Source organism: Monodelphis domestica, chromosome 7 (assembly GCF_027887165.1).
Source record: "Monodelphis domestica isolate mMonDom1 chromosome 7, mMonDom1.pri, whole genome shotgun sequence".
Lineage (NCBI taxonomy): Eukaryota > Metazoa > Chordata > Mammalia > Didelphimorphia > Didelphidae > Monodelphis > Monodelphis domestica.
In genome coordinates this window covers 126,310,305-126,329,787 of record NC_077233.1, presented here as the reverse complement: position 1 = coordinate 126,329,787, position 19,483 = coordinate 126,310,305, and the positions used below count along the sequence as shown (strand labels likewise).

The window sequence follows — 19,483 nt, the reverse complement described above, 5'->3', positions numbered from 1 at the left end:
TACCCAGAACTGTATGCTGCAAATATATTTTGATAAGTTAACTTTCTATAAATTCAAACTCAATAGATTGCATGATTAAAATAGGATCCTATGTATATGTGTTATGTTTCCATATGTGTACACCCACACATTTTTTCTCCATTGTACAAGAAACCAAATGATCAATAGTACAGAACTATGTCACTGAGTATATAACTTTCTGTGGCTCCCAATCAAATTCAAAGGACAAAATCTATGTTGAATTTCATCCCCTATCCCTATGTTTTAGTCTGAAAACCAAAGTTTGGTAATGCTTCCCCTTAAAACCTCCCCCCCCCCCCCATTACAATCAGTGCTACAAAACCTGCAGAAAGGCTGTATGATGTAATGGATTGGGAACCATAAGTTCAAGGTTCAAGTCATACCTCTGAGCAGACCATGTAACCCTTCAAGCCTCAATTTCCTCAGCAATACAACAGGAATAATGAAAATGGCCTTGCCTGTGTTATGAGGTTGCTTCAAGAAAAGTCATTTGTAAAATATAATGTGCTACAAATGGGTGCCATTGTTATTATTGTTATTAATATGCAAAGTTTAATTTCAGGCAAAGATCACATAATTATCTTCTTCATTAAAGATAAGAGAGGGGGAAGTAACTCACAACCTCCAAAATGAATTTATTGTATGTTATCATCAACCAATGGGCGGGGGGAGGGAGGAGTTCTCTTGATTATTTGATTTTTGGAACCATTGCTAAGTAGTAATAAAATACAGGAAGCAATAAAACACTCTTGGTTAGCAATGCAGTATAATTGTGAAAGAGTATTAGATTTGGGATCCACAACAATTCCAAAGAACTCATGTTTCAAAATACTATCCATCTCCAGAAAGAGAATCGATGAACTCCAAGTATAGATTGAAGCATTTTTTTCACCTTATTTTTCTTTTTTTTTGTTACATGGTTAACATGAAAATGTGTTTTGCATAATGTCACAGGTATAATAGGTATCATATTTCTTCCCTTCTCAATGAGGGGGGAAAGAACTACAGAAAAAATTTGAAACTGGAAACAAAAAATTAAAAAAAGAAAAAGGAAGCATTGGATTACAATGCAAAGGATATAGGTTAGACTTCAATAAACATCTGTCAAGCACCATCTATGTGGCAGATTCTGTATAATATTCTAGGAATACAAAAAAAAATAATTAAGTCAATCTTACCTTCTCCATATACTCCAATATACGTTTAGCAACATTTTTTGTGATAACTACAAACTGAAAAAATAGGTGCTCATTGATTAGGGGATGGCTAACCAAATTGTGGAACATGAAGGTAACAGAATATAACTGAGCTAAAAGAAATGCAAAGAAGCATAGAAAGATCTAAAGGAATTGATGCAGTGAAGTAAAAAGGGTCAAAAAAATTCCTATATATATAGTAAGTACAACATAAATAGGAAGAACAAATGATTCTCAAAAAAAAATCAAAGGTAAATGTAACAAAATTATACAGACAAATGCAACTCAAATAAAAGTGAATATATTTCCAATTTATCCTTTTATGGATATGGGAGGTCCAAAGCACATGTTTTGATATTTTTTTAAATATATTGTTCAGTTGTCCTGACTTTTTCTTCTCTCTAAAAAACACTGTCTTTTGGGATGATGATTCATTCTCTAGGAGTAGGAGAAAGGAAACTTAGAATACTATAATGGCATAACAGAAACAAAAAATATTGACAAAAATCTATTTTAAAAAGAAATAGATCTTGCCTCAAAGATAAACACAAGATATTTTGAGATGTGAGAAAGGGTGATTATGATGGTTTTCCAGGGCAAGTGCCAAAAGAGCAGAACCTTGACAAAAAAAATAAAATAAAAATTATGAGAGAAATTAGTACATTTCCAGCACTGAGTACCTGTGAGGAAGAGTAAGGAGACAGGGTTGTAAAAAATACCCTGAGGCAGAAGATAGAATGTTCAATTTGGAGAATAGTTGCTAATCCAATGGGGCTGGAACTTGGAAGGCAAGAAAAGTTATATGTAATTGGGGGTTTACCTCTCTGGTTTCAGTTTTCTCCTTTGTAAAATAAGGGAGTACCATTAGGGATATCACCAATATTTTGCCCATATTTATCTTTCTCCCAAATTCTTTGAATGCCTGAGAGTGAAAGCCCCAAAGTCCTCTCATAGAAGCCAAAATCTACACTTTTTTTATCATTTTGTATGTCCCCAGTTCTGATTTTTTAAGTATTGATTATGTAAATAGAAGGAATAACCATACAAACACAAAAATAAAAATTGATTATTATAAAATTATGAACAAGCATAACTAAAAAGTCAAGAACTGAGCAGACACTCTAACCCACTGTTTCACAGAGATGGGAGTCCTCCAGGTATTTGCTTTGCATGTGTTTTCAGACTTTTTCAATATATTGATCAGTTATGCTATCTTTTTTCTCTTTGTTTTTTTAAACTTAAAAATATTATTTAAATTGAATGGACCTCTAGGAGGGACAGGGAGAGATATTGGGAAAGTCTATGATTATGTAAAAAAAGACATCTATAAAAACTTATTTTTAAAAGTTTTGATTAGGTTTGGTGTTTTTTCTCTTCTTTTTTTCTTAAAAAAATTTTTTTTTGTCATATTGGATGGTTCTCTGGAGGTAGAGTAAGTATACAGGGGAAATTCAAGCAATTATAAAAACAAAAACTTTTTTAAAAGAAGACCTCAAATGCTATTTGCAGAGGTCCTTAAACCCTTGCTTGAGAAAATCTTTTTCTTCTCTTTTCTGGAGTGCAGTCCTCTAATAAGTTGAGATTGATAGCACCAGATATTAGGTGCCCCCTCTTTGAGCCAAGAATGAACCCAGCACAAAGGACTGAGCTGTACACTGCTCAGACAGCTGAAGCCTGCTTTGGTCTGACTCCACGGGAGAGCAATCTAGTTGCAAAACATCTAGTTTTGATGTCATGTTATTCTTCACCCGCTTCGGCTGAGAGAGCCAACCTGACTGCCAATTTTATCTGGGTCTATCACTCCTTGGGAAAATAAGACAGGAGGAGTTGAAAGAACTGGGAGAGAAGTTAGAACATCTTATTTACACATGGATGAGGCTTAACTCCAAACTGCCATCATCCCAGCTAGACAAACTACCAACATCATTTTCCACAGTACAGTGTTTCACCTCCCTTTAATGATGTCAATATTTGATCCTCACAACAACCCTGTGAGGTAGATCCTATTATTATCCCCATTTTGTAGATGAGGAAACTGAGGTGGGAAGAAGTTAAATAATTTGCCCAGAGTTACACAACTAGTGTCAGAAGGCAGGATTCAAAATCAGATCTTCCTAACTCCAAAGTCCCACCATCTATCTATTCATTTCCATCTAGCTACCTAATTCAAGTTCAGTACTCTTGATCCTACTGCTTTGCCATTGGCTGCCTCCTAATTTCTGGGAGTCCTTGAGATAGATACTTCCCAAACTCAGACTCAGAGAAAGAAGCTACATACAAAGATATTTCAACACTGGAATGTGGAAGTAAGATGCTATTTTATTTATTTATTTTTTGAACTTTTATTTATTTATTTTGCAAAAATTTGACCATGTTTACATGGCTTTTTTTTTCTTTCCCTCTCCTCTTCCTTCCCCCCCTTCCTGGAACCAACAAGCAATTCCACTGGGTTATACAAATGTTATCACTTGATACCTATTTCTATATTAGTCATTTTTGCTATAGAGCAATATGATGCTCTTGTGGCATGAAAATATTAAATGTTAGAATGGGAAGGGACCTTATGTGTCTGCACAGAAAGAGCAGACAGTAGTTGGGAAATAGAATGAAAAGGCAGCTATAAAGATGGCATGAATCATTAGGCATAGGTGTTTCTGGGAGCCTGAACAAGGGGACGTGTACATAGAAAACAGTCCTAAAATCATGAGTTATATTGGGGGAAATGACTCACACCAATGATTTGGGAATATATGGAGAACTGCACCTCTCTGTGCTTGTTATTTACTATTATGTCAATTAATAGTTTTATTTCACTTAAAGCTACTGGGATATATTTGTGAAATTATGATTACCCAAAATAACTAGAACCTATGGAGTTCTAAAGTTAGATGTAATACACTCTGTGTTTATAGGGTACCCAGGACAAATAGAGCAAAATAGACTCTTTAGGTTAACTTTGTAATTCATGATGTGAAAATGATAAATGTAATTAAGACGAATTCAGTCGAGCAGAACTATAAGCTTCCTATTAACATCCATTCCTTATTCTGGCCAACAGAATACATTTTATTTGTCAGATGGCTAGCTGGAGGGAAGGGTGCAGTCTGTGGCAATGGGAACATGATGATATTAATTGACTGACTCTCGTGGCAATAAAACCCATGATCTTGGCTTTCTGGGAGGTTCTGTGTAACTGAGACAATGAAATAAATCCATAGAATCACAGCTATTATACCTTAGAGATTACCTAATACAATCATTTCATCTTATGGCTAAGGACACTGAAGTCCTCCCCTTCTGACATTCCACTATCCAGCCCAACCTGTTTTTGCTGTTCCTCATACAAAGCACTCTTCCTCCATCTCCATGCCTTTGTACAGGTTTGTCCAAAGAACTGAGCTTGGAATCATGAAGACAAATCTGACCTCAGATGTTTACTCGTAACCCTTCATCCTGTTTGCCTCACTTCCTCATTTGTAAAAGTTGGAAGAAGAAATGGCAAACTAGTGTCTTTGTCAAGAAAACCCCAAATAGGGTCCCAAAGAGTCAGATATCACTGAAAAGACTGAGCCACAAGTTGTCTTTCATGCCTGAAATGAACACCTTCCTAAGCTCAACTTCTGAGAATCCATAGCTTCCTTATTTTTTTTTAAACTTTTACCTTCTGTCTTAGAATCGATACTAAATACTGGTTCCAAGGCAGAAGAACAGTAAGGCCTGGGCAATTAAGAGTTAAATGACTTGCTCAGCTAGTAAATGTCTGAAGTCAAATTTGAACCCAGGACCTTCTATCTATCCACTGAATCACCTAGCTGCCTTGAATCTAAAGCTTCTTTCAAAGTTCAGCTCTCGCACCATCCCCTACATAAGGTCTTTCCTAATCTGCTGCCCTCAGTTGGAATGTGTCTCCCTCAAAATTGTTATATGTATGTTGTATTTGTATATGCTTCTATATATGTATATGATTTCCATCAATAAAATGTAAGCCCTATGAGAACAAAAACTATCTCACTTTTTTCTTTGTATTCTCAATGCCACAGGGAAAATAATAACAGCTAACATTTATTTTATTTGGTAGACTTAAATAAAAGCTTGTTGCTTGATCAAAGTCCACATTTCTCTTGTCCACAATCACATGAGTAGTAACAATTAGATCCAAGATCCAATCTGAATCCAAATCCACTATTTCTATTAGGTGGTCTCCCAATGTACAACTTTATCACAATCAGAATTGCCCTGAATGTTATCTGGTGATGACCGCTGGGCGTTTCTTTCATTCACCTTAGCTAAATGAAGCCAAACAAGTAACTTTTAAAGCTGGGAAAATAAGTTATTGCCCAGTAACATAAGGAGGACAAATGCCTATTGGAGTTTAGCTGAAGACCACAAATCCCATGGCTTTAATATGATGAAGCCCTCTGAAAACAAGAGATAGATGATAGAAGAAAGAAAAGGAGAAAGAAGACAATGGTTCACCTGTTGAACTTGTCTAACACTGAGTAGTCAGTCAAGGAAAGTCAAGCCTCAAAATCACAGAAAGCAATACTGTTAAAATTAAAGACACATTCTCTGCCCACTATCCCAAGAAGTCTCCTGCTCAAAGAATGTGAAGACATTCATCCCAAATCTAGTGCATGTTCCCTGCTATAAAGCAAGACCAAGGTTTTAAAAAAACGTCATCGGAATCCCTGGTACATGATATTTTATCCCCACCTGTATGAACAAAGTAGACAATATGACAAAAAAGAGAAAGAAAGAAAAAGAAAAAATCTTCCCAAGAAAATTCACAGCAATACACATTCTTTGCTCATAGCTCTATATTCTACAAAAATATCTTCCCTTTTTTGTGGCTGATTCCTGTAAATGGCTCCCTTTCAGAATGGAACCAAAACAATGTAGCTGACCAAGAGAGAAAAAGAAAGTAAGGACCCATATTAAGAAACACCTGGAAAGCTGCCATCATTTCCAATATCCTTGCCTCCAGTTTTCTAGGGCAGCCCGAATGATGTGCTCCCTCCCCTGAAAGTAGTCAAGTAATCCTTCAAAGACCTGAGCTGCCAATTCTTTCCTTGTTGAATGAATGACTACTCATGACCTTGTTTATTCCTCTAATAGTGCATTTCGTAAGGCAAAAGAAAACACGTTAGTCTTAATGTACCAAGAACAGAGTTCATTGATCTCTCTGACCTTAGAATTCATAGATGTGGGGAATGTGGGGATGTTGAATCTCTGCTGACTCTTTCAAAAGCGCAGAGTTGGTCTTCAGCAGTGAAGACTGACTGGGACAGGTAGTGTGTATGGAAAATTTCAGGAGAGAAGAGAAAGTTTGGATAGTAGATGTAAGGAGTGATCTAGAAAATCGATTAGGAAGGAGTAAAAGGATTACCTTGAAATAATGAGTGGTCAATTGAGATCAGTTAACAAATTTCCAATGGAAATTGCCCATTTATCTCAGTGACTTTCTCCAAATCCATCCAGCAATAAATAAGTAGGAATGGAAAATGGAAATTCCAGACTCCTGTCACCCCATTTATACACATATAAACCTATACTTACCTTCTCTCTCATATCTTCCCTATCTCCCCCCAAAATAATAGGTAATAGGATGTAATGAAAAGAAGATGGAGTTTAGAAAGAGAAGATCTAGTTTTGAGTCTTAGCTTCATCACCTACTAGCTACATAGTTTTGGATAAATCACTTCCCATCCTCAGTTTTCTAATGTGCGAAATGGACTAAATTATCTCTAATGTCCCTTTCTGTTCTGACAATCTTAAAAAAAAAAGAAAACACCTACAGAAAAATCTTTTCTTCCCTTTAATATCATTTTTGGCCTGATTTCTGTTTCACATTCCCTAAATACATCACCTTACGATCAAATATTCTCTGATAAATAATTGTTGTTACCATCCTTAATAATAATTGTTGTTACTATACTATAGACTTACCATATAGATAGTGAAAATATTAACCCCATTTTACAGATGAAAAACTGAAAAGTAAATGACTTGCCCACAGACACTCTACTAGTTAAGTACAGAGCAGAGAGTCAAACATTCAGCATGTGTATGTAGTTTAGATATCAATGAGTCCAACATCCTTAATTTACAAATGAGGCAACTGAAACTCAGAGAGTTAAAGAGCACAGAGGAAGTAAGCAGCAGAGCTAGAATTATGCAGAAGGTCCACTGATGCCAAATACAGTTGGTATTTCCACTTTACCATCCTGCCTTTCTATTATAGAAAACTGTCCCTCTCTAAAGTGCTCAAATTTCTGCCCATTTGCCTCTCAAACTACATATTGCACAATTCTTTCAGTATGCTGGATTTGGTTCTCAGTTTAATCTGGGGCAAGACATTTCCGCTCTTTGGGCCTCAGTTTCCTATTTTGTAAAACAAGAAGACTTGGACTAGATAATATTTGCACCTTCCATTTCTAGATTAAGTCCCAGGACATTGATGAAGAAAAACTTTTTAAAGGAAATTGCCAGTTCTGCAGTCTTACTTTAAATATGTGTGTATGTGTAACACACACACACATACACACACATCCAATTTATCCATACAATTGTTATTGATTTGGGAAAGGCTTCCTTTGTACCTGTCTGCTCAGATCCAGGAAACCAGCAAAGCCCAGCTAATATCAAAATACAATTTAATAAACCGGAAGGGCTCAATAAGATTTTGAATTAGCAGAAACTGTAGAGAACGTAGAGACTTTTAGAGAACAGCCCTTCATTTTATAGAGGAGAAAACCACAGTTAACGGAGACAAAGTAATTTATATGGTGCTTTAAGGTTTGCAGAACACTTTCATATATTAACTCATTTGAACCTCACAACACCCCTATGAAACAGAAATTATTATAGTCCTCATTTTATAGATGAGGAAACTGAGGCACAGATTTGTCAAGGTAGCACAGTTAGTGTCTGAAAAAGGATTTGAATTCAGGTCTTTCTGACTTCAAGCCAAATGCACTAACCACTTTGCTGCCCAGGATTCCATAGCAAAAGTAAAAAGTAGCAGAGCTAGAATTTGAGCTCATTATCTCCAGTGTTCTTTCCTTTATCTTATACTAGAGTGAATCATTTCACTTTAAGTGAAGGGGATATAAAAAAATAGAAAGAAAACTGATAGTCATTTCCCTATAAATAATTTATAAATAGGAAACAAATTCTGCTGTCTTGAGCTCATTTTAATAAATTTTTAAAATGTTTATAAAAATTCATATAAATTGTATGAGGTAGGTCAATGAAAGCATTATTCCATTTTATAAATGAGGAAACTGAGGCTTGGACAGGGTGACTTGGCCTCCATTAAACTATTAACAAGTGTCAAAGCTATCATTTGACCCTGTCTCCAGATGCCAACCCTTGTATTCTTCTTAAATCAAGCTGCCTCAATCTCAGGTCCTTTAATCTTTTCATTACATTGAATCTTTGTAAAGTACTTTTGTCACATTATGTCATTTGACCCTCCCACAAACTTGTGATATATAGGATATAGCTATTGTTATTTTACAGGTCCCTTTACGCTCTGGTACCCCATGAATCAATCTCTCTCTCTCTCTCTCTCTCTCTGTCTGTCTGTCTGTTTCTCCCTGTCTGTCTGTCTGTCTGTCTCTCTCCCTCTCTCTCTCTCTGTCTCTTTGACTCTCTCTCTCTCTGTCTCTCTCTCTCTCTTGGCTTGCCAATTTACCTTAAAATAAATGTCATTAATGACAAATTCAATGGATATAGAGTTTGGACTCAAGGACCTGTGTTCAAATTCCAACTCCACTACTTCTGTAAATTTCATCTTCAAAGTTAAAAAGTTGGAATAAATGATCTCTAAGGTCTAGGTGGTATAATGAATGCAGCAGTGGGCTTGGAAGCAGGAAGACATCATCTTGAGTTTAAATCCACCCTCAGATACTCACTGTGTGACCCTGGGCAAGTCACTTAACCCTATTTGTCTCAGGTCCTCCTCTGTAAAATGAGCTGGAGAAGGAAATCACAAACCATTTCATTATCTTTGCTAAAAAAACCCAAAATACAGTCATTAAGAATTGGACAATTATGTCTTTTGAAGCTTAATTCTGGTAGTCCTTGGCCTGTAAATATAGAGAGAGTACCATCATTGAGTTGCGATAGTGAAGTCCTTTGCTGATATTTTGTTGTAGAATGGAAGTGACTCAGCTCAAACACTTGAACAATTAAATTTACTTCCAAATTCCTATGGATCTGGCAAATCTCAAAAAAAAAAAAAAAGAATTGGACAAAACTGAAACAATTAAAACAGCAAAATCTCTTCTAGTTCCAATTTTTATAGTTCTATGGCTGCTGGTGGTATTGTTTATGGTGGTGTATTCTATGTTATGCTGGCATCTTTTTCACCTTCTTTCTTCCCCTGTTCATTTGCCCATCCCACAGTCCCCTGGAACTTGAATTCTTTTCTGGACCTCATTCTAATGCAAGGAATCTGAAGCACCTAATCTATGCTTTTCAGTTCTCCTGCCATCCCTTCTCCTCTCCGACATAATTAGAGAATAGACTGCTTTTCTTCTCATCCAGATGTTAAGATTCAAATTTACACAGCTGTCAGGAATAGGATATATCTACAACATGGAGTGAAAGCCTGTTCTTCATCTCCATATCACTCTTTTTGACTTGGAGACTGTCAGGGCAGTTTGGTACCTTCTTGGACTTCTCCCAGGGGCCATCTTTTCTCACAAGTTCATAGGGATTCATGCTACATGCTAAGACTCCCATCTTTGAAATAAGAATCCACATATTAGAAGGGAAATGATGGAGTGTCATTTCCTTCCCTTCTGTATCTCTTACAGCATGTATTCTTGTTCCCTATAAGGTTAAAAGTAGAGCAATGGACAGAATGTATTTTAATGAGCTACCAGAGAAAAAGGGTCTGCAGCTCTACTGACACTGGTATCTTGTAGCAGCCTCCAATATGATTTCCAGCTAACTTTTATAGGATTAGTGGTAGAAGAATGCAAACACCCCTCCAATTTTACAGATGAGGATATAGACAGGGAGATTAAATGGCTTTTAAATTAGAGGCACTTAGGTAGAACAGTAGAGAGAATTCTACATCTGATGATAGGAAGATCTGAGTTTAAAGCTAGCCTCAGACATTTACTAGTTGTGTGACCATGGATAAGTCCCTTAACTGCTCTCTGCCTTAATTTCCTTAGCTCTAAAATGGAGATAATAGTGCCTACCCCCCAAATTTATTGTGCAGATCAAATGAAATATTTATAAAGAGCTCAACAGTGCCTGGCACATATCTGTTGCTTAATATATGCTTGTCTCTTTCCTTTCTTCTAAAGTCATACAACAAGTAAAAGGTAGAGTCAGAATTTTGTTCTCTTTTCACTATTCCACTGTATTTCTCTTCTATTAGAGGCTGATTAGAAAATTCTTAGAACACGAAGAAGGAACACATGCTGGTATTTTTCTTTGCCAGCATGAAATACAGTACCTTTCAGATTGGAAAAGCAACAAAAAGGACCATGGGTTGCTACTTCTCCCCCAAGTCTGTTCTCTTTGAAATCAACATAAAATGACTGTAAGAGAAATTTAATCACTTCTTTGGATTTTTTTCCAGTCTGGACTTGTGATTTCATCACCATAGGTGAAACCTCCCTCCCCGATTTTTTTGAGTTATCTGTCATTTGCTTTAAACAATTACTTGGGGGCAGTGAGTTTCATGATTTGACCATTGTCGCACACTAGTACACACATGCAGATCTGAAACCAAGCCTTCTGTATTTCAAGGTCAGCTTTCTCAACCTACTCCTCCTGGCTGCATGTGAACTCTATCCAGACATGAATAACAAACATAAGATCACGAAATTATAGAAGCCTGAAATGTGCATCCTGGATGATTTCAGAAAGAGCTGGAAAGCCCTTCATGAACTGATGCACAGTGAAATAAGCAGAACTAGAAGAACACTGTACACAGTAACAGCAATGTCGTGGAATGATTGACTGTGATAGACTTAATCACTCTCAGCAATACAAAGATCTAGGACAATACTGAGGAACTTAAGACAAAGGATATTATCTACCTTCAGAGAAAGAACTGGTGACGTCAAAATGCAGATCAAAGCATGTGATTTTTCACTTAAGTTTATTTGGGGTTTTGTTTTATATGATTGTTCTCTTTCAAAAATAAACAATATGGAAATATGTTTTTCATGATGATACATGATATATGATGATACAAATCGAATTGCTTGCCAGGAGAGGGGAGGGGAGGCAGGGAAGGAGACAATTTGGAACACCTAACTGAAAAACTTCTGTGGAAATTTGTTATTTGGTAAAATAAAGTATCGTCACAAAAAAAATTTAATTAAAATAAAATGAAATCTCAAAAAAAAAAAGTGTCTCTTAGTTACCCAAGAAAATATAGAGGAAACATGGCCTTACTTTTACATTTCTCTAATTTGCATCTCTCTAAACACCATGTAATGTTGTGAATAACAGTTATCTGTATCTTAGCCAAATTTTAAATTTCCTTCAGTGTCAAGTGTAGAAATCAAACAATATACTTTTCTTCATATAACTTCATATAACTGAATTACACTAAATTATTGCTCTCTTCCCTGACTGACCTTAATTGAGTCCAAAATTAACACCCCTGATCTGGTCTGAGTTGAAAGCTAGTCCCAGACTTTAACCACATGGAAATGATCCAGACAGTCCTCACTAACAAAAATGAAAGGTGAGCCCCCTGCAGCCTTACTCGGATGATTTATTATCCTTTCTAATGGTGAGGATTTTTTTTTTAAAGATCAAAGGAGCACCCTGGCTGTCAGCTATATGATTTCTTGCTGTCCTCATCACAACAGCATGAGATGTCTGCATTTTAATTTGCTGCTTCTAATTTGCTTTAGGTTGGAAACTTTTATTTATCCTGTACATCGTTCGCTTTTTATATGTTTGTTTGCATGTTGTCTCCTCTATTAGATTGTGAACTCCTTGAAGGTCTTCTGCTTCTTTTTGTATTCTCAGCTCTTAGCATGATGTCCTGCCTATGGCAGAGGCTTGACAAATATTTATTGATTGCTTTATTTGGTAAAAATCACTAGAATGGCATGCACCATGCAACTAGGTTGGCTCTGAGAGAAGTCCAAAGAACATCTCCCATGACCAAGGACATGACCTGGGAGGATGCCAGACTTAAAATTCAAAAACTGGATTTTGAGCACTTGCTTTGCCATTTAACAGCTTGATAACATGAAACAAGATGCTTTCCTTTTGTGGCCTTCAGTTTCCTCATCTGTAAAATAATGACTTTGCATTAACTGGTCCCTTAAGATCATTTCCAGTCCTAAAATCCCATGATCTGTCCCAACAATATGATCACTGCAAAGTGCATGGCCAAAAAGATAACGTTCCATCAGATTCCTTCTTGTTACTCCATATCTATGATTTTATCAATATGAGCATAAAAATAAAAAACAATAATCCTCACAGGTTGAGTGTTAGAAGGGCAGTAGTAGTCAAGGAAAATAGTCCTACCATGAGTTTAAGAATCCACAGAAGGGACAACTAGAGATGAGATGTTCTGGACTCAAATATGGCCTCAGATACTTCCTAGCTGTGTGACCCTGGGCAAGTCACTTAACCCTCATTGCCTAAAACTTACCACTCTTCTGCCTTAGAATCAAAATACAGTATTGATTCTGAGATGGAAACTAAGGGTTTAAAAAAAAAAAAAACAGAATCCACAGATAGACTGCCCCAGGGAATAATTTAATTTTTTTTCCTAATGAAAAAGTTAATAAGTGGCCATAACCCAGATTTGTAATCAACCTGGGGGTTAAAGGAGATGAGGAAGGACACTGGCCTGATCCCAGGTAATCTCTGGGTTAGCTCAGGAGAATGCCCTTACAAAATTTGTGTGACACAACACTTCCAATAAGATTATGCAACACTGTCCTTTCCTTTTCCCTACCTAGTCTACTAGTAACTGGAGTCACTCCAGACCCAGGGTATCTAGGGTAAACTGAGGCATAAGGTAGATGTAGTAGGTTCTTATGCTTTTCCAAAGCACTCAGCCATCTTAGGACATAGAATTTAGGATCCTAGAATTTAGACATGAAGGGATCCTTAATTATCTTTCACACACTTTATATCCCAGTCAAACTACCCTACTTGATGTTAGCCATACATTCAATCTCCTGTTTCCTTGACTTTGCAGAAGCTAGCCTCCATGCTTAAAGTGCACTCCCTTCTTCACTTTTAGGAAAAGACCAAAGAAGAACCATTTACTAAGCACCTACTATGTGCCACACACTGTGCCAAGTGCTTTAGAAATATAATTTCATTTGATCTTCACAACAGCCCTGGGAGGCAGGTATTATATTATCCTCATTTTACAGATGAGAAAAGTGAGGCAGAGAGAGATTAAGGGATTTGCCCAAGGTCACACAGTTACGTGTCTAAAACTGGATTGAACATATATTTTCCTGACCCCAGGAGCACTGCTCTGACCACCACCCTACCAGCCGCCTCTCAGAACCCCTGGCTTCCTTCAAAGTTTGGATCAAGTACCACCTCCTATATATAGCCTTTCCTGACTCTCCCAACGCATTTAGTGCCCTTTTCCTCTATCTTCAGTCAACTTAAAATTATTTTGGAAGAAATACATTTTTTTAGAAGTACTGGAATTATGGAACCTAGGTTTAAGTCCTGAGAAACTGACTATCCATGTGGACCTAATGGAATCATCGCCCACTCTAGCCTTCAGTTACCTCATCTATCTGGAGCTGGGGAGGTCCGATTAGATGATCCCTAATGTCCCTTCTGGCATTCAGTTTTAATACTTAGTCCTTTGTCCTCAGCCATAAAGCTGTTGGAAGGCAAGCGGCTACTCCCGTGAACATTTGGTACAGGATCCAGTTTGGAAAGATTTTTGTCAAATCAGATTTTGTTCTGCCACTCACCTGAAACAGCGCCATTCCTGCCCCTGTGTACTTTACTCTTGCCAAGATACAGACTTTCATTGTACATCATTCAGGCCCAGTCTAAGAATCAGGGGGAACAATGCACTTCTGATGCATCCCAAGTAAAGAACATTACATTTCTGAGAAACCAGCTATTTACCAAGTGCTTTATTCATAAACAAAACGAGACTTTTCCAGGATCTAGTACTCTGGTACTTAAGGCTGTGTGTGTGTGTGTGTGTGTGTGTGTGTGTGTGTGTGTATGTGTGTTTCTCCGTGTTCTGGGAGCTTATCCCAATCCAACCAGATTGAACTGGCCCAGAACCCCACAGAGGCTTCAGGGTTTAAAGTTTACACTCAAATTGCAAATTGCTTATCATAAGCACACTACCAAAGAGAGAGAAGCTAGGCTGGGGGAAGGTGGATCTAAATTCCTTTATGTTCAAATGATTCAAGCAAAACAGAGTAGGGTGGAGCTCAAAAATGAGACATTAACAGGTTCCCAAAACCAATTAATCTCAAGATAACTTTTCAAGTACCTAATCAAGTTAAATATATCGTCTCTAATTTCTGTGATAAAATCTTCTCATGGAAGCAAGCTACCACAGTCAAATCTTGACTAAAAGGGAATTGCTTTCCAAAGGAATAATACTTCATTTTTAAAACTAATTACAAATTCCAGAGAAGAGTTTCTTGAAATGGAGTGTAGGTTCTAGAGTTGGAAGGGACCTTAGAGAAACTTCATTTTACAGAGGAGGAAACAACCCTGCAGACATGATTTGCCCAAGGCTAGGCAGGTAGTAAGTACCAGAACTCTGATTCAAATTCAGAGAGATTTCTATTGCATTACAATGACTTAGATGAACAAAAATCCATTTTTTTTTCCCTAAAACCCTTACCTTCCATCTTGGAGTCAATACTGTGTATTGGCTCCTAGGCAGAAGAGTGGTAAGGGCTAGGAAATGGGGGTCAAGTGACTTGCCCAGGGTCACACAGCTGGGAAGTGTCTGAGGCCAACAAAAATCCATTTCTAAACAAATCAGTTAGCAGAGATAGGTTCAAGACATACCCAGTGATATCTCTATTAAGGATACACGCCCAAAAAAAGATCAAAGAGAGAGAAAAAGAACAGAGAGAGAAGTGTGTACACACACACAAATATTTTTTATAGCAGCTCCTGAAACATTAGGAGATGCATTCTCCATCTATTGGAGAATGACTTACCAAAGTATGGTATAACAACTTAATGGAATACTATTATGCTATGCTATTAGAAATTGGGAAAGAGACGGTTTCAAAGAAGCCTTGGAAGATTTGTATGAACTGATGTAGAGTGAAGTAAGCATGACAAGGACAATAATTTATACTGTAGCTTCAAAGTATAAAAACAACGTGAAAAGTCTTTATTACTCTGAAAAACATAATGATTAACCATGATGCAAGAGGACTGATGCTACTTACCTCCTGACGTGGTGATGGACTAAATACACAGAATGAGAAACATTTTTTTTAAATCTGGCCTGTATAGGATTTATTTTAATTGGCTATATATATGTTACAAGGATTTTGTTCTTTTTTTCTTCCACTGGAGAAAAGATGGGAGGTAGGCGAGAGAAAATACTTAAAAAAAAAAAAAACCTTTACCTTTTATCTTAGAATCAATACTGTATATTGGTTCCAAGGCAGAAGAGTGGTAAGGGCTAGGCAATGGGGGTCAAGTGACTTGCCCAGGGTCACACAGCTGGGAAGTATCTGAGGCCAGATTTGAACCTAGGACTTCCTGTCTCTAGGCCTGGCTCTCAATCCACTGGGAGCTACCCAGCTGCCCCCAGAAAATACTTTTATTAATGGAAAATTTTTTTTTAATTTTTTTAGAGAGAGAATCATAGGATTTTAGAACTGAAAGGGATTTGTTTTATTTTATTGGCAGAGGAGAGACCTATTTTATGCAAAATAAAAATAAAAAATAAAAAAATAAAAAAACAGGTCTTGGGCTCAAATCTGGACTCAGGCATGTCCTAGCAAGTTACTTAACCCCAACTGCCTAACCCTTGCCATTCTTCAGTCTTAAAATTGATACTAAAGGAGGCAGTTAAAGTAGACCAGTTGATTGAGAGCCAGGCTTAGAGAAGGGAGATCCTGGGTTTAAATCTGATCTCAAGACCCTGTGCAATCTGTGTAAATCTTGTGACCCTGGGCAAGTCACTTAACCACAATTGCCTAGCCCTTACCCTTCCTTTGCCTTGGAACCAATTTGCAGTATGAATTCTAAGTCAGAAGGTTAAAAAAAATGAAATGAGATAAACATGGAAAACCTGCAAATTTTGTAGCTATATGTACTTGCTAGCTATTTTTTTTAACTCTAATACCTTTAGTATCTAACTCACAAATTTGTTGTGAAGAACAAATAAGACAGGAAGCATTTTGCAAGCCTCAAAGTGCTATAAAAATGTTATTACTATTCAGAGCTCTATTATAGAGGGACAAGATCCCTCATTAGAAACTTATTGAAGGGAGTCAATTCTTACAGTAATAATAACTAGCATTTATATAGTTTGTAAGGATTGAGAGGGCTTTACAAATATTATATAATTTTACCCTCATAAACTACCCAGTGAAGTAGGTACTTTTATTTTATCCCCACCTTACAGATGAAAAAACTGAAACAGAAAGAGGTTATTTAGTGTCATACAATTTCCATTAAGTTTCTGAGGCTGAATTTGAACTTGTCTCCCTGACTCCTAGGTCCAATGTAGTATGTGTGTCTAATGTGTACATCTGGACCTAAAACTTGAAAAAAACAGCTACCCTCCATCTTTAAAGGCATTCTGAGGTAGAAGAGGTACTATCTTTATCATTTAAAATTGGGTACAGCTTCCTTTCTTTTAAATTCCCAACTATAGTACTTAAAAAGACAGTACTTTGCTGAGGAAAATCTAGTAGTCTGGTTAGAGCAAGTAGCCCAATGTCACCAAAGTACCAAAGGAGATAAATGTATTTGATTGTCAATTGGATTTAAATCTGAAATAGTCAATCCAAAGCTCCAGGGAGGGAAAAGGAAGCAAACAGCTTCTCTCAAATTCATTCTAGGGTGCTTCTAAACATTTAAATGCTTTCAGGTTAAAAACAGCAAATAATGGCTTTATCTTACCTTAGTCTATGAATTAAAATGTTGATAGAGTATGTTTGTCATACCAAAGGTACTTCTTAATAGACTCAACTGACTTGGGAGTGGGGGATGGGAGGAAACTTTGATTAAATTAAAATGATTTTTTAATATTTTTAATTCATTTCAAGGACTTCCTCCTTCAATTTCCCCACTCCCACCTTACTGCTAATTCCTCTCTTAGGTACTCTGTTTTAATAATCAGATACACAGTCTTGAGCAGTAATAAAACTGAAATGAGACTAAATCCTTCCTCTTAAACAATTGTGGAGCGGATTAGTTATCCCAAAGGCAGCAAGAACTAAGTGAAATTTCTCAGAAGTCTCCTGATAACTGCCCTAGTTCACTTACAAACAGGGTCCTCCATCTTCAAGGGTCTTCTCAAGCGGATGCTGGCAGGGACTGTCTTCTCAATCAATTCGTCAACACTCTAGATTTAAAAGAGAACCAGGAACACAGAGAAAAGCCAATATGAATAGGCCTGTTTCTTTGAGAATTGCCTTTGCATTTCTTAAATCCATAAAGGCTGGTGGGGAATCCATTAAAGAGTTTGAAACTCTTTAAGCAAACACAACAAAAGCCTTCATTGTGCATCAGCAGTCGAAAAGGGCAGATTCTCTCCCCTAATGGAACTTGGTTTACCAGGCGGGAATACCTTCCCGAATTCGCCACTAATTCTTGAAAAGGAACCGCTTTCCTAGGAAACAACCTTCTTATCTAGGCGACCTAGGAAGTTTCAAGGTTTCCATGGCTAAGGGGCAGAGCCAGAGGAAAGGGAGAAAGCCACCCCGGGAGGACGAAAGTGGTGCTCCCTAGGAGAGATGGGGAGGAGTTAGGGCCCGGGGTCCTAGGGGCAGTAACTGAGTAGAAGTAAGAGAGGGGGCAGAGACCGCGAAATAGGGAGGTGGGTGGGGAGAGGGGAGAAAGGAGGACTGGAGGCAACTGAGGGGAGAAGGGAAAGCCAGGGATGAACAGAAGGAAAGGGGAATTGGAAGGTTCCAGGGTCCTTACCGCCAGCCCTAAGGTCCGCAGCATCTCCCTCTTCTCTTTGTCTCTCGGACCAATGTGCCTCTCGGAGAAGTCATCGTGCCTAGGGAGTAACTGTTCAATGTGTCGGGAGGTCACAGTGGCTCCAGGGTTAGGGCTGCGGTCGCCTCCGCCGCTGCTGCAGTCTCGGCCCGGCTGCATCCAGCGTGCCCCAGCGGGACTCAGCCCCGTGGGACCTGCGGGTAAGTGGCGTCCTGTGGCCGCCGCCACCCCCCGGCTGAGGCGCAGTCCCCACCACCACTTGACACAGCTCTGCATGGTCGAAACTATTAGCAAAGGGACCGGGCTGAGTTCCACGGTTACTTTTTATTCCTAGGAGTGATCCTCCCGACCCCTTGCCTTCTCTTCGATTCCGGCTGCTCTTCGATTCGACCTTCTTCGAGTCTCCACCAAGTCCCAAGTCAAGGATATGTCTCTCTCCGGAGAGACCCTCCCCAGCTCTGGGGAAAAAGAAGGCAGAGGTGGACGAATGGATGTTTAGACGGATGGATGGATGGAGAGATGGAGCAGTCAGTCAGAAAAACTTTGAGATTTGGACTCCAATATTCACACAAAGTTCTCAGCCGGAGGCACCTGCCTGGCTCACTTAAAGAGGAGTCAGGCAAGCTGGCTGAAGATGAGGTGGAGAATGGGGTCTCAGGCTCCGCCCTTCTAGGATATTTTAACCAATAGGAAAATGCAAAATGGGGTGGAGTGGGGAAGTGGGGCAAAGTAGCCCCCGCCCCCTCTGCCCATCACCTTCCCCCCGCCCCCCAATGTCCATCAGTTCATTCTACTCTTTCCCCACAGCAACCCGCTAAAGAACTGTGTAGCCTGGGATACAGAGAGTCCTACTAGAGGGCTGACAACGCCACTATCCGGAACAACTTCCCCATCACCTTTGGGGAGGGAGACCAAAACCTCTGGGATATTTCCATCTAATTTTCAACCTAAAATGTAAAGTAGTCAAGCTTGGAGAGCTCAGTGGCTTTCCAGGTAGAGGAGAGACAGACTGACACACATACAGGGAGATAGAGGCTAGCATAGAGCTTCCTACTTTCACTAACTATTGTTGTGCAAATACTATTAGCACACTCCATTTACCTTTGGTGCTGGGGAAAGAGGAG

The 19,483-nt window shown here is 38.3% G+C and overlaps 1 protein-coding gene across 1 annotated transcript in view; it reads right to left on the bottom strand.

The window, feature by feature from the left end:
* GLDC (glycine decarboxylase) overlaps positions 1–19,010 on the bottom strand; it is a 118,805-nt gene extending 99,795 nt beyond the window's left edge. Inside the window, exons 1-2 of the mRNA XM_001371698.4 lie at positions 18,342–19,010; positions 17,682–17,760 (exon numbers count right to left, since the gene is read on the bottom strand). Coding sequence (XP_001371735.2) covers positions 17,682–17,760; positions 18,342–18,635 — 373 coding nt within the window. The 5' untranslated portion in view covers positions 18,636–19,010. The remainder of the gene's footprint in view (positions 1–17,681; positions 17,761–18,341) is intronic.
* Between the last annotated feature and the right edge of the window lie 473 nt (positions 19,011–19,483).